The sequence below is a fragment of the Benincasa hispida genome, chromosome 4 (assembly GCF_009727055.1).
Source record: "Benincasa hispida cultivar B227 chromosome 4, ASM972705v1, whole genome shotgun sequence".
NCBI classification, from domain to species: Eukaryota; Viridiplantae; Streptophyta; class Magnoliopsida; order Cucurbitales; family Cucurbitaceae; genus Benincasa; species Benincasa hispida.
Window position 1 is genome coordinate 28,953,831 of NC_052352.1, and position 14,371 is coordinate 28,968,201.

At 31.3% G+C, this 14,371-nt stretch overlaps 1 protein-coding gene across 1 annotated transcript; it reads left to right on the forward strand.

Moving 5' to 3' along the window:
* Window positions 1-2,845: 2,845 nt before the first annotated feature.
* Window positions 2,846-7,269, forward strand: LOC120075016 (hydroxyproline O-arabinosyltransferase RDN2-like). Its single transcript, XM_039028153.1, has 9 exons — window positions 2,846-2,995; window positions 3,949-4,573; window positions 4,722-4,789; window positions 4,887-5,088; window positions 5,406-5,503; window positions 5,607-5,676; window positions 5,769-5,840; window positions 6,014-6,127; window positions 6,918-7,269. Exons 2-9 carry the CDS (start codon window positions 4,157-4,159, stop codon window positions 6,978-6,980), a joined length of 1,104 nt encoding a protein of 367 aa, XP_038884081.1. The 5' UTR covers window positions 2,846-2,995; window positions 3,949-4,156; the 3' UTR covers window positions 6,981-7,269.
* The last annotated feature ends 7,102 nt before the right edge of the window (window positions 7,270-14,371 follow it).

The following is a 14,371-nucleotide window of genomic DNA, read 5'->3' on the forward strand; positions in this document are numbered from 1 at the left end:
AAGCATGTATGTGAGATGTACAAGTGGATCATGCCTTAAGTAATAACCTAAATGCTCTGTAGTATAAGGATAAAAGAGGGATACCTTATCTTGGTGACACTACGGATATGGCCCGCTTTGTAGATGTTTACAAGTTTTGTAAACTATTATAGATGGTCTGATCCTGACTATTTATGTGGAGACATGCAAGCGAGGGTGTCCTTTACAAAGAGTTTGTATAAGATCGAACCACGATATGATTAGTCTCTTTATATAACGCCATTGATAATTGAGACTTACATTTCACTAACATGACCATAGGTGACATGACCTTAATCCTGAGTGTTTTGAGAACGAGCCTATGAGGGCGGTCCTTTGATTAGTATGGGTGAGAGTGGCTAAATTGCCAACTCAACAAGCCTACCTTTTTGGGGATTCGTCTAATTGAAGAGTTGGAAACTCAGTTACACAAAACAGAATTCACTCCTTCCCCAAAGCAGGGGTAAGTAAATAAATTGCTCCCTTAAGGGCTGATTTCGGGTCTTGAACATAGTAGCCACACCCGCTCTTTGGAAGAGAGGACCCAGTCATAGTAGGACTATGACTTATTGTTCATTAGAGGAATCAGTGGTACTTCAGGAGTTAGATGTAACTATAGGGGCAAAGCAGTAAATTGGCCCAGCTGTACTTACGAACGATATGTGAAGGATTATTGCACTGTTGATTGATTGTATGGACACAAAAATATATCTATAGTGTGAAGAGTGCAGCTGTCGGTCTTTAGTGGAGTGCCCGGCAATTAATGGATGGTGGATCTCATGACTAAAGAGTTTAGTCAGTTATTCACGTACCGTTGGAGCTTCAAACTACGGGTTCATAAGGTCCCCTTGGTAGCTCAATAGATTCAAGTTGAGAATCAGGTTTTAGACTAGTTTGAAGTGTTCAAGAGGGATTTTGATTATATATGATATAATTAAGCTGGTTCAATTATATGTGATATAATTGATTTGAAGTATGAGATACATTCATTGGAGGAATTGATATAAATTTGATTTATATCAAGGAGAAAAGAACTATGGTTTAAATATTACATATGATGTGATATTAAAACTATAGGTTATAAACATAATATGATAAGTTAGTTATTATATTTATTTATAATTAAACAATTATGAGATAGTTGTTGAATTGGTTATTCTTTTCTCTATTAACTGTACAAGTGGGAGGTTAATTTCAATTATTTGATAACTGCGGGATAAAAATGAAAGGTTAATTTCGCTTTATTAAGTAATTCACTAATCGTTTACTCACGAGAGCCTACATGATAGCCCTCACGAGAGACTAAACGATAGCGAGAGATTTGCTAAACGATTGTGTAAGCAAGATTCTAAGCGATCAAGTGAGTTTTGCTAAACGATCGTGTAAGCGAGATATGTTTAACGATCGTGTAAGCAAGATTTGCTAAACGATTGTGTAAGTGAGATACTAAGCGATCAGGTGAGAGTCTAAGCGATTGTGTAAACGATTGAGCCAGAGACAAAACGATCAACTAGACGATTATCAGTCTATGCAATAGACAGATTCCTTCTTCCACTTGCTTGGTCGTGTAGTTCGATTGTTGGATTCCTTCTTCCCTCTACCAAATTCACACAGAGCCCACACATTCTGGATTCTCACTCCGAGAATACCAAGGTTGTCAAGTGGTAGTGTCGAAGGGTGTTTGTTCGTGAAGAAGTCTGTTCGTGATTGCATTCGACAACGAGAGATTGCTGGCCAAACGGTTGGAGCAACAGCGAGAGATCACTGTTCCATTGCTCAAGAGAGCCAGAGGTTTGGCTGGACAGCGACAATGAGAGATTTCCAGAAGAATAATGCTTCAAGGGTATGTCTCTCTCCTTTTGTATTTGTTTAAGATAGCATGTTGTAATTTATTATAAGATGCATAACTATTATGTATGTGAATGCTTTGTATTCTTGCACAATGGGCTTGGAAAGATCTTGTTTCCGTTCATAGAGATCTCGGTTTAGATTTCCTTCATATGTTGCATTATCAAGGGACGTTTCAATGTCAACAACAAAAGTCCTCATCAAATCACTAGAGGATTCAAATTTGTCTTCCATACATATAAGAAATATTGTTTACAAAGAGATTTTGCTTTAACAAGGTCCAATTTATTATGTAGTTGTTTCCTTGTATTGTATTAAATTTCAAAGTATATAATTTTTATGAAATATATAGTCTCTTCTTTCTACATAAATCACTATCTTTCAAGAACCACGAAAGAATTACCCAATGGGATGGTATGTTACATTTTTTCAAAGATAATAAGCATAGTTTTACCTAATGACACTTTTGTATCATTTCATTGCACGAACTGTACTCAACTTATATGATATGTATTATAATTTGATCCATCCTTCTATTTTAGGTTTCTTTGTTTCTTTATTTACCTTTAACTTTTATGTATTCCAAATTTTAAATAAATATAATTATAATTATAATTTTATTCATTCAAAAAATTGTTTCCTTTTATTTTTTCTCTAAAATATATGCCTAAAATATTTTCAACCATAATAGGTAAATGTGATTAAAAATATTTGAGACATAACTTTTATTTTACAAATATTAACAATCAATATAGTTAATTTTAAACAACAATATATAGTTTTAAACGGTATTGTTTTAAAATATTCTATTACATGTCAAAGTATTACTAATTATGTTATACTCAATAAATATTTGATCAAATTTATAAATTTACTATAAAAATTTTAAACCACGTGCATCGTGTTTTTTCGTCCAGTAAAAAATAAGATAAAAATTAAAAATGAAATGGGTATGAACTAATTACCAAATTAAATTAAATACTCAAAAGGCAACTAATCAACGTTCACGAAGACTGTCCTCACCGTAACACAACACCCATTTTTCAGATCTCTCAGTTTGTTCTCGATTCCAACACGACACCCATTTCTTTCCATCGTTTTCTTCTTCCCCGACTGCCTGATGTTCAAGGTTTGACCTCTCTTGATGTGAAAACCTTTCATAATTTTCATAATTTATAATTTCTGTGCTTTGAATTTCGTTCAATGCCACCAACCCCACCTGTAATTCTCCCCCCATTGCTCTGCTTTTGATCTCTAGTTGTTTTCGTAGCTCTTTGATCGTTGACTTTTTCTGGGTTTCTTTTTTGATTGATGAACGATTTTGCAGTTTTGGGATGTACCCATTTTGTAGGATTCTGAAGTCAATNCCCACCACCACCCTTTTGCCCATTTGTGATTTGCATCTTTCTGAAGAATGAAGAATTTCATCCACCATTGAGATCTCTTTTGTTTTAGTTTCAATATTGTTTCTGCATTCTGACTTTGATGTCGAAGTTTGAACATGAAATGTGATGTTTGAGTCTATAAACTCACGATAGCTTAGATCTTTAACAATTATGGAGATGTCCTGAATTGTGAAGGAGTGTTTGTTATGTTCCTTTCTCCAATTTTCCCTCTTTCTTTTTCTTTTTGGGGGTTATATATGTAAAAGAAAAAATACATATGTAAAAGGAAGTTATATTCTACAGCAGAACTCACACAATTATGTTCCATATCGAGATTTTACTAGACCACCTATCTTTCAGGTATCCCATTTAGAACTTGAAGCAACCTCCTATAGGTTGTTTTTCATGATGCAAAACTTGGAATATGATTGTGGCTTTCACAACAAGGAATTATGCACCAAGATCACTTCACCTAATAATGACTGACTGGCATTGTGAAGGAGAGTTTTATATTGAATTCTTTAGCTTTTATAGATTAGGTACCATTCTTTAACCAAGATTGTATCAGAGAGATTTTTTTCTCCTCCACCGTATATTGATGATAGTTCCTTCTTCCATGTGGTTTTCAACTAGAATATCATTGATTTCTTTGCTGTCAAATGATGTGAAGTCCCTCCTTTATTCTTTTTGTTGGCAGTGAAATGAACTTCTGTGGCAATCAAACTCTTCTTCTCAAGTTATATACTGTAAAAGTGGTCCGACATATTGCTTCTGGTGCTTGTATTTGAAAGAGAAACGTAAAGGTTTCATGGATTATTTGTGGTCTCCTACGCTACTTTAAATCAGGAAACTCATCCTATAATGAATTTTGAAAGTCCTTGATTTGGATCTCACAAATAGCTACTATGATTGGGAGGAAGAACGCTGGACAGGCTTCCCCTCTGTTTCTGGTTCTCTTGGCTCTTACTTTCTGCTTTGTAACTTATAATTTGGTGACGGCTATTATTCAGTATGGATCTGTGGGAAGGGAAGTTGGACATAACTCCTACAACCGATTATCGACTGACCCCATCATTGAAATGCCGGAGAATGTGAAAAGAAAGAAGACGAAGTCACCTTTCCATGTTGCTTTGACAGCGACTGACGCCCCTTACAGCAAATGGCAATGTCGTATTATGTATTACTGGTACAAGCAGAAGAAAAATTTGCCTCAATCTGAGATGGGAGGGTTCACTCGTATTTTACACTCGGGAAAACCAGATAACTTAATGGATGAGATTCCTACTATGGTGGTGGATCCTCTTCCTGCTGGTATGGACCGGGTGAGATTTCTTTAATCTGACCACACTTTCTTCTTTGTGTTCATTTAAATCACTAATAGTTACTTTGAACATCCTCATCGTAATGTTTTGTTTTCAAATAAGTACAATTCTTTTCCGGTTTTCATTGAACTATATTTTCTGTTCTCAGGGCTACATCGTCTTAAACAGACCGTGGGCCTTTGTGCAGTGGCTGGAAAAGGCTACAATAGAGGAAGAGTGAGAATTTTATGTACAATCATTGAAGATAGAACTCTTCATAAATTTCATTATATGAATTTTGAGTATCTAATTCTCTTTGTTTCTTTTGTTGTAGATATATACTAATGGCAGAACCAGATCATATATTTGTTAATCCGCTTCCTAATTTATCTGATGGAGGTTATCCAGCTGCCTTCCCATTTTTCTACATCAAACCTGATCAAAATGAAAAAGTTTTGAGAAAGTTTTTCCCCAAGGAATATGGCCCCGTAACCAATATTGATCCGACTGGCAACTCCCCTGTAATTATTAGGAAGGTGATTTCTCTCAAAATGATTTCAAATTTAAGACCTGGATTAAGATCAATACACTTCTTTGTGAGCATAATTACGTTTTCCTCCATAGCCTGAATGGATGTGGTGATTTACAGCATTTACTCTCCTATTAAGAAATCTTAGTATATTAAGGTTGCGATCACATTATGACTTTTTTTAACGTGTCATTTCTTATTCTCATATCATTTTTGCAGAATCTTTTCCCTGTTGTCATTTCTGTATTCATCAATAAAAGGCTATTTTCTTTTTACTGACTCGACCTTTATTGTTCTATGTGTCAAATGGATTCTGTTTGTCAGGATTTGATTGAAAAGATTGCTCCTACCTGGATGAATGTTTCATTGAAGATGAAAGAGGATCCAGAGACGGATAAAGTTTTTGGATGGGTGCTAGAAATGTAAGTTTTGGGAAAAAGCAACCTTTTGTCTTCTATATTAGACCACTCTAGAAAATCCAAAATCTGTTGTGAAACGTCTTCTGAAGCTCCCTTTTTTCCTAAGGTATGCTTATGCAGTTGCTTCGGCTTTGCACGGCGTGCAACATGTACTTCGGAAAGATTTTATGTTGCAGGTATGAGATACATCAATTCTAATGTGATGGATAGCTTCTTCTACATATCGAAACCAATCTTGAGATTTTCTTTTTCTTTTCCAACTGGTCAGCCACCATGGGACTTGGACATAGGTAAAAAGTTCATTATACATTATACTTATGGATGCGACTACAACTTAAAGGTGAATTTTCTTTGCCTACGTTCCTTCTTTTCAATTTTCAGAGTATAAACATCAGAGCATGGATTAAAAAACAAAATTGTTTACGATTCCCAGCAAAGTTTCTAATAAATATATCTTATAATTTGTATGCTTGTTCTGTCATCTCATGAACTCTCTTACCTGAAAATTGTCAGGGGGAATTGACATATGGCAAAATTGGTGAATGGCGATTCGACAAGAGATCGCATTTACGTGGACCTCCACCGAAAAACATACCTTTACCCCCTCCAGGAGTTCCTGAAAGTGTGGTATGTTTCTGGAAAACCATTCCCCCTGTCTTCCTCTTATTGCCATTTACCATTTTGAAATGAGGATTCTGCACGATTCTGCCTAAGCACAGTTTCAGTTTTTTTCTTCTGTTTCTTTTTGGTTTGTTTCAAATTTCATTTTCATCCTCAGCGCCAGAAGCTTAGATTTTGTTGCTGGCCTTTGGCCATGCCCTTTGAGTCACTGGTTGACATGGTGTCCTATTCAACAGAACTAGGCTAGTTTTGTCATTGTTATTATGTAGCCTTTCAACGTTTATTCGAACCGATGTATGAGTAAATATATTGACTAATAATAACTAGGGGCCTAGTGTAGAAGTCATGTTTGGTCATATTCTTGCAAACAAGGAAAATGCATAAAACTAAGAAACTGTACAGAAACGTGCACACTCCTTGTAGACTCTTCTACTATATCTGGTTTCCAAAATAGTGAGAAACCTAAGTACAAACACTTTAATTTGGTAGACGTGTTCACGTTTGACACATATCGAATACTAGGACACGTACTAAACACTTATTAAATATATAGATGCATAAATTTGTTGACTTTGAATTTCCTTTATGTATAAAAATGATATTTAAAAATTGTTTATTTAAATAAACATGCTTGTCATGTCCAAGTCCTAGATTTAAAAGAAATAACGTCATCATGTACATGTCACGTGTCTTGTATTCATATCTGTGAAAAAGATGATATATGGCTTCTCTCTCTGTGTCTCTCCATTTTGGTACCATGATTTTCTCTTAGCTTGGTTGTTTTCTTATCTGGCAGGTAACCTTGGTAAAGATGGTGAATGAAGCAACTGCTAACCTTCCCAACTGGGAGGCAACATAGTTATATAAAATGTCATATTTGATGTGTTCAAAAGGCCTGTGCTCTAAAATTCATGTCCTGTCTTTTCAATCACATCTCACGAACTTCAGAATATACAAATCCCAGCTTGGTTTTGAACCCTTTTTTTTAGGGATTTTAGAGAGGGGGGAATAGTAAAAAGAATTATTTTGTTATAGAAACCAACTGAATCAATTTCTTAGTTTTCTCTTGTTCTAAACCTCTCCTTTTTTAAAAGAAAAGAAAAATTACTTATTTACGGAGCAGTTGAATTTGTGGGTTCTAAGTTGAATATGTCTTCTACTTTTCTTTTTCTTTTTTTCCATTTTGGGGGCCAAATTTGTATTTGAAGGCAACTTGGAAATGGAAAAAGTCAACCAAACCAAATGGATTTAGTTGGCTTGACTGGTTTGACAAATTAATTACCATTGGTAAATTGATTTATGTAAAACTTATAAAATTTAAATTATCATGGATTGTCTTAGTAGTAAATAAGGAGATATCCCCTTGATAAAAGGTTAAGAGGTCATTGATTTAATTTATGGTGACTACAAATTCTACTAGTTTTCTTGACACCTAAATGTTGTAACGTCAGGTGGGTTGTCCCGTGAGATTAGTCGTGGTGTATGTAAGCTAGACCGAAGATTCATAGATATTAAAAAAAAAAAAAAAAAAAAAAGTTATGAAATTTAAAAACATTTTTGTCCACTTTGGTTTGGGTCAGTTTTTTGTTCGGTTTAGGGTGGGTATGGAATGAAGTGTAAGAGGGTGAAAAATATGTTAGGGTGATCAGAAGAATAATTAAATCTAAAAATAACTTTTAAAAAATGAACTTTTTTTTTTTCAAAAATAGCAAATTGGTTAACGGACTAGCTTTTTGAAAAAAAAAATGAAATGGACAAAAATACCATGAATGAAAAATAAAGAGAAACATGGTGTATTTCAAAATTTTGTAAAGATTGGATTTCAAAAATAATAATAAAAGAAATATTAGATAAAGAACAACATGGTATTGGGTCTAGTTTCCCATTTTTCAAAGAAAAATACCCAACTTTCTTTTCGTTAATTTTGTCAAATTTGTGAGTTTCAAATTTTAGTTTCCAAATCTTTTGAGAAAATGATTTGTTGATTAGGTAGTATTTTGACTTTCTTTTTAAAAAAATATTATTGGAACAAGAATGAAAGTCAACGTTCAAAATATTTGTAGTGTAACAAAGAAACAAAAATAAATAAAAACGAAAAACATGATTTAACAGGCATAAAATGTAATACTCTCATCATAAGATTAACAACAGATAAAAGCCAAATTGAGTTGATGAAAATTCAAAGACAATGAAGTTTTCTTTTTCCTTTTTTTTTTTTTAAAAAAAATAATTTTTTGGTTTAGATATTGTCCCCCATCTCGTGTGTGAGAGAGTACAACCATACAAGTTTCATTAAACAAAGAGAATTGTTATTCAATCACCACAATTCATCCCACAGTCTCTAGATTAATGTTTCTTTTAACATAATCTTTTGACATTGATGGGTTAAAGAAGATCCATTCAATATTCAAATAGAATAAAATATTAATAACATTAGTTGATGCGGGCCAATGGGATCAAGCGACCTAATTATCTTGATCTCTCCTCTTTGTAATATGTCCAAAGTGGAGGGGTTAGCTAATCTCGACCTTGGCCTCTGAGGTGCAGGTGGGCCAATTGGGTCACAACCTGATTACTTTGCAATTTGCACACTCTTCATTGGCATCTCTTCTAGACAATTTTTTTGGCCTGCATTAAATTTGTTTGGAATGAAGCAACTTTTTCAATTTTTCATTCGTCTCTCTAAAGATTTCTTTTAAATCCAAAATTACCAAAAACACAAATAACAATAACAAAACAAAACTCCAATTCCATTTGGTACATGGTTGATTATGATATTAATAATATAATGATAGATTTGTACAACTAGAGGTTATAAAGCCAATGAAATGTGTGTTTGGACTAAAGGAAAAAAAATATTTGGAATTTCATAATATGACTTTTCTTTTAATCCAACAATTTATCAATTAGAAATTGGTGTATCAATATATCTAAAATTTGCAATTCTCTCTAGTAGAATCCAAATACATTTGACTAAAATTCAACATTCTCAAGTCTAGATTGTTGCATAAACTCAAACTTGTTTAAAACTACAAGTCAAACATATTGTTATTATATTTAATAATTTGAATTTATAATTTGTAAATATAAATATAAATGTCAATTTTACCCTTTCAAGCTATATAATAAAAATCCAATAGGTGAACCAATCGCAATCTTTTGAAAATGAAAAAAAGAAACAAAAGGAAAATTGGAAACATAAGAAAGTTTTTAGTATTTTCTTTTGGTGAAATGCTTTGAAATGGATATGGAATATTTGACTACTCGTGTGTTCACATTTAATTCTAAAATCTCAAATATTTTAATATTTATATAAATTCTCGTAAATATAATTAAAGAAAATTTTCAAAACTAGAAAAATAAGGGAAACTAATTATCTAAAATAATAAAATTTAATCTTCTTTCGTATATGTTATAATAGAAATCTATCAATATCTATGAGTGATAGTAAATGATAAAAGTCTATTATTAATATTATGTGATAGACATGGATAAAAGTCTATCATTAGATTTTTTTTTTTTTTGGTTATTTTATGTAAATAGTTTGATATTTTTAGGAAAATTATTTTAAATGGTAAAACATTTGAAAATATTTACAAAGTATAGTAAAATTTTAGAATTATCAATCATACTTCTATCAATATCTATCATTGATAGTTTTAAAATTTTGTTATATCTTGTAAATATTTTGATTTATTTTTCTATATTTAAATATAGTTTTTTTTTATCCATCAAAATGTTTCTATAATTAATCGAATTATTTTATTTATGGTTATAATGTTTGAAAAAAAAAACTAAAAGTCAACATTTAATGAATTCCCTTCTCAGAAAAAATAAAAATAAAAAAGGGTCAATATTTATGCGGCTTGAAGCTACCGAGGATCCTCGGTAATTTAAACGGATAATAAAATCTGGAAAGTCGGTATCAATTTTTGTTTTTTATTTCTTTCTTCAAAAAATTATTTTTAATTGTCCTTTTTTTAGTATAACAAAAGAAAATAAAAAACAATGAGAAAGTAAGGACAAAACAAATCAATAATTTCCTCGAGGGAGGAATGTCTTCAAATCAGATTGTCAAAAAATTACATCTTCCAGCATTTTAAATTGTAAGCAATAGAATTGTTCTAGCTGTTAATTGATAGTATGAACAAAACCACAATAAAATCATGAACTAAATCTCATTCTCGTATTTAGGAAGAAATATTTTTTGAGTGCCATAGATTTGAGTATAAATTTTGAATTTAATTTCTATTTAATTCTCAAAATATTACATTTTTACCTTAAATTTTTCATTTGATCCCTAGATTTATGACTTTAGACTTTTATTCTTGCACCGTTGATGTGTACTTGATTCTCAGTGCTTACTTTCGTATAAATTTATAAAATAATTTAAAATTAATTTTAATTGTGGGGAAATATTTACACTTTATAGCAAAAGTTTCAAAAGTATAAAACATTTTTAAAAGTTTTTGCTATATAGTATAAATATTTTTTAAATTTGTTTATTTATAAGAATTTCCCTTTTAACAACTGTGATAGAAATTTAATAAAACTAATTTTATTAATAAATTTAAGTTTATTAGTAGAAAATTCCCACAAGCAACTAAATGTAATGTAGGTATTTCTAAAAATTCAATTGTTAAATTGTAAAATCTGGAATAATTGAAACTAAATTCAAAAATTAAAAGAAAATAAATAATATTTTAAAATGAATCAAATGGAAACTAAACTCAAAATAAGGATAAAAGTGTAACGGTTTCAAACCTAAGAACTAAACGGAAACATACTCAAAATTGAGAGACCAACAAAATGATTTTTTTTATTTTCTTAAAGAAATTTAAATATAAAATTAAGCCAATCGTAAAAATAATCAATTCATTTTTAAATACAACAATGAACCTTTTAATAAACAAAGAAATTCTTGTATGAAACTAGAGTGATATGACCAATGATTATATATAATTTTTAGAGTTCAGCCATTTGTATGAATGGAAGTCGTATCATGGATTTTAAGATGGCAGTAGATATTTTATTTACTACAATATATTCAAATCAACGACGAATTTGCATTGTTGAACGTATGAGAGAATTCAAAAGTATTGTTTTATAATTGAAGCTCCAATGGTATATAAGACTAAACAAATTTTGAAGCTATACAAAACTAAACATTAAAACGTCCAAATCAACCAAAACAAAGTCGACACAAACCATACAAACTCCTAACAAAATTTAACACCCTAACACCCAATCAACTATTAATAACAAGATTAATATGTTAGACATATTTACCTAATAATGCGTTTAATTAAAGTATAGACTATGTATGTGGATTAATAATTTTATCATGTTGAGTTTTTTTATTAGATTGGGTGATATTATGTGTTCTAATTAATTCAAGTCTTAGATTCTTAATTGAGTATGAACTTAATGGGTAAACATTCATTCCTAGTTAATTGGGGTTTAATGGGAATCTAATTGAAGAGACTTTAGTCTATTGTCCCCAATATACTAAAACAATAAGCACTTAGTCTTTTTTTAATCCTATCTAGAGACAGATCCACTAAGAGCCTTCAGAGATTTGGTTGAGGGAGACCATAGTCATCTTTCATCATCTTGAAGCTATCATTAGTTTCTCGATGTAATCCAATATGTTATTTATTCTTGACAATTTGGCATGAATGATCTTAAAGTTTATTTATTCAATATAGATATAAAGTAATTATGTTAATAAGTGGTATCAGAACATGAATTTCATGCTAAATTGTTGGTTTATTTTATTTTTTATTGGGCATGAGATTAAATGTCTTATCTTCGGTAAAGTTGATTAAAGAATTTTAAAAAAGAAAATAAATAGTAAAAAATACCTCCTCTAACTATAATCGTTTGTGATACCCACGACCTTTTGTTGTGTTGTTCGTGCCGATTGAGGATTAATTGTCGATTTGAGGTTAATATTGTATTCGGTGGTTTTTTATTTTTAAATAGTTTGATAATTTTGAAATTGTCAATTGAGGATCTCATCAGCCTTGGTTTTTTGGTTAATTGTCGATTGAATTTCTTGTTCTCGTTTCTAAGTTTTCTTGATTAATAATTTGGTGTTCTTATCAATGGTTCTTAGTTTTTGATTGATAAGTTTGTGAATTTGAATATAAAGTTGATAAATCAAGTTTAAATTAAATTAATTATATTGGAAATTCGGTTTAATTTTGATTAATCATCTGTGGATTATTCACATTTTATGTTGCTTTAATTGTATTATGTGTATGCAATTATTGGGTGATTTTTTTTAAAGATTATTTGGTGTTCTTTTCCTATTATTTTTTTGTATAATAATATTATTATATTATTGTGTCTTATTTGTTAGATTGGATTGATCAAAATAATATGTTACCAAAGTAGCTTCTGTTATGTGGACTAGTTTAATTCTAAAATATAAGATGTGCATATTCATGGATTTATGCGGATAATTATCGGTCCAAAGGAAGATAATATTTGGCTAGATTGTGGATATGCTGTGGTAATGAGTGTGTGACAATTATAAGGATTACTCATGTGAAAATAGTCGGTTCAAAGAAAGGCTATTTTTTTACCGAGTTTATTGTCATTACTTTGATTACTGCATTGAGAGTACTATTTATAGTTGGTATTTTTACCCAAAGGTTGGACATCAATGTTGTACTAGGTATCTTGTTAAAAGAGCCCACCACATATATGAAATTATTTATTTTAATTGTGAGTATATGTTTTGTTGTTTATTGTTTCCGTTGATCTTACTCAAATATCTAAAAATTTGAGTTTAATCCCTAAGTTGAATGGATTGGAACTTCAAGATTTGGAAGGAAAGCCTAGAAATATTTATCGGGTGTATGGATTTGGACCTTGTATTAAAGACCGATAAACCTACTTCTACTGAGGAACAGCCAAATACGGCTAATGTAGAGAAGTGGGAACGGTCAAATCACATGTGTCTGATGATCATTAGGCATTCCATTTCGGAGTCTTTTCAGGGCTCTATCACGGAAAGTGAAAATGTCAATAAGTTCCTTGCTCAAAATCGAGAAATATTTTGCTAAAAATGAGAAAGGGAAAGCAAGTAGTCTTTTGACTTCTTTAACTTTCATGAGGTATAAAGGCAATGTGAACATAAGGGAGTACATCATGGAAATGTCCAATCTTGCAGGTAAATTAAAGGCACTTGATATTAAGATAAATGAAAATTTACTCGTACATCTCATACTTATCTTTCTTCCTACAAAATTCACTCAGCTTAAGATAAGTTATAATACTCAAAAGGATGAATGGAGTATTAATGAGCTTATCTCACAATGCGTGCAGGAAGAAAATAGGATTAAGAGAGAAAGGACAAAAAGTACTCATTTGGAAACTGACTCACGTGATAAGAAGAAAAAGAAATTTGTGGATGCTACGGAAGGGACATCTCGGCAGAATAAAAACAAGAAACAAACTACTGAAAATCCTTATTTTTTCTGCAAAAAGGAAGGTCACTTCAAGAAAGATTGTCCCAAGTACGCCAAATAACGTGTAAAGAAGGGTAAACTTCTTACTTTGGTTTGTTCTGAAGTTAATTTAGCTTCTGTACCTACAGATACATGGTGGGTAGATCCTGGTGTTACTATTCATGTAAGTATATCTAACAAAGAGAAGTGCATTTACATCATCGTGAATGACGTGTGTGTTCCGTGAGTGAACTCTTCGAGATATTGATACTTGACTCTATACCGCCTACGTATTTTAAACTTTAGGCGAAATAGTCTACTTTACTATGCATGGTTGCCTATGGAGTCGACTACCCAGTGATGTTGAAAGATTCATCTATGTGGGTGATGGCAAAGCAGTTCTAGTTGAAGTTATTGGGAATTTTAGATTACGTTTAAAAATTGGTTGTTATTTGGATTTGAATGAGGCTTTTATTATATCGTCATTTAGACGAAATTTAGTTTCTATTTCCAGTTTGGATAAATTTGATTTTTCTTGTTCTTTTGGAAATAATAAAATTAGACTTTTTTAAGATTCCAAGCTTATTGGTACCGATTCTTTAAGTGATAATTTATATATGCTTGATTCTTTTGCTTCATTTAACAATATCATGTTATCTAACTCATGTGGTACAAAGCGTAAATTAAATGAGAATTCCGCTATGTCATAGCACAAGGTTTTAGGTCACATCTCTAAACAGAGAATTCAAAGACTTGTGTCAAATGGAATTTTTTATTTCCTTGATTTAAGTAA

Bases quoted from the DNA above. Each gene is read 5' to 3' on its own strand.
- LOC120075016 (XM_039028153.1), top strand. From the start codon at position 4,157: ATGATTGGGAGGAAGAACGCTGGACAGGCTTCCCCTCTGTTTCTGGTT. The intron at 4,574-4,721 runs GTGAGATTTCTT...TTCTGTTCTCAG, and splicing joins TTCCTGCTGGTATGGACCGG to GGCTACATCGTCTTAAACAG. The intron at 6,128-6,917 runs GTATGTTTCTGG...CTTATCTGGCAG, and splicing joins CAGGAGTTCCTGAAAGTGTG to GTAACCTTGGTAAAGATGGT.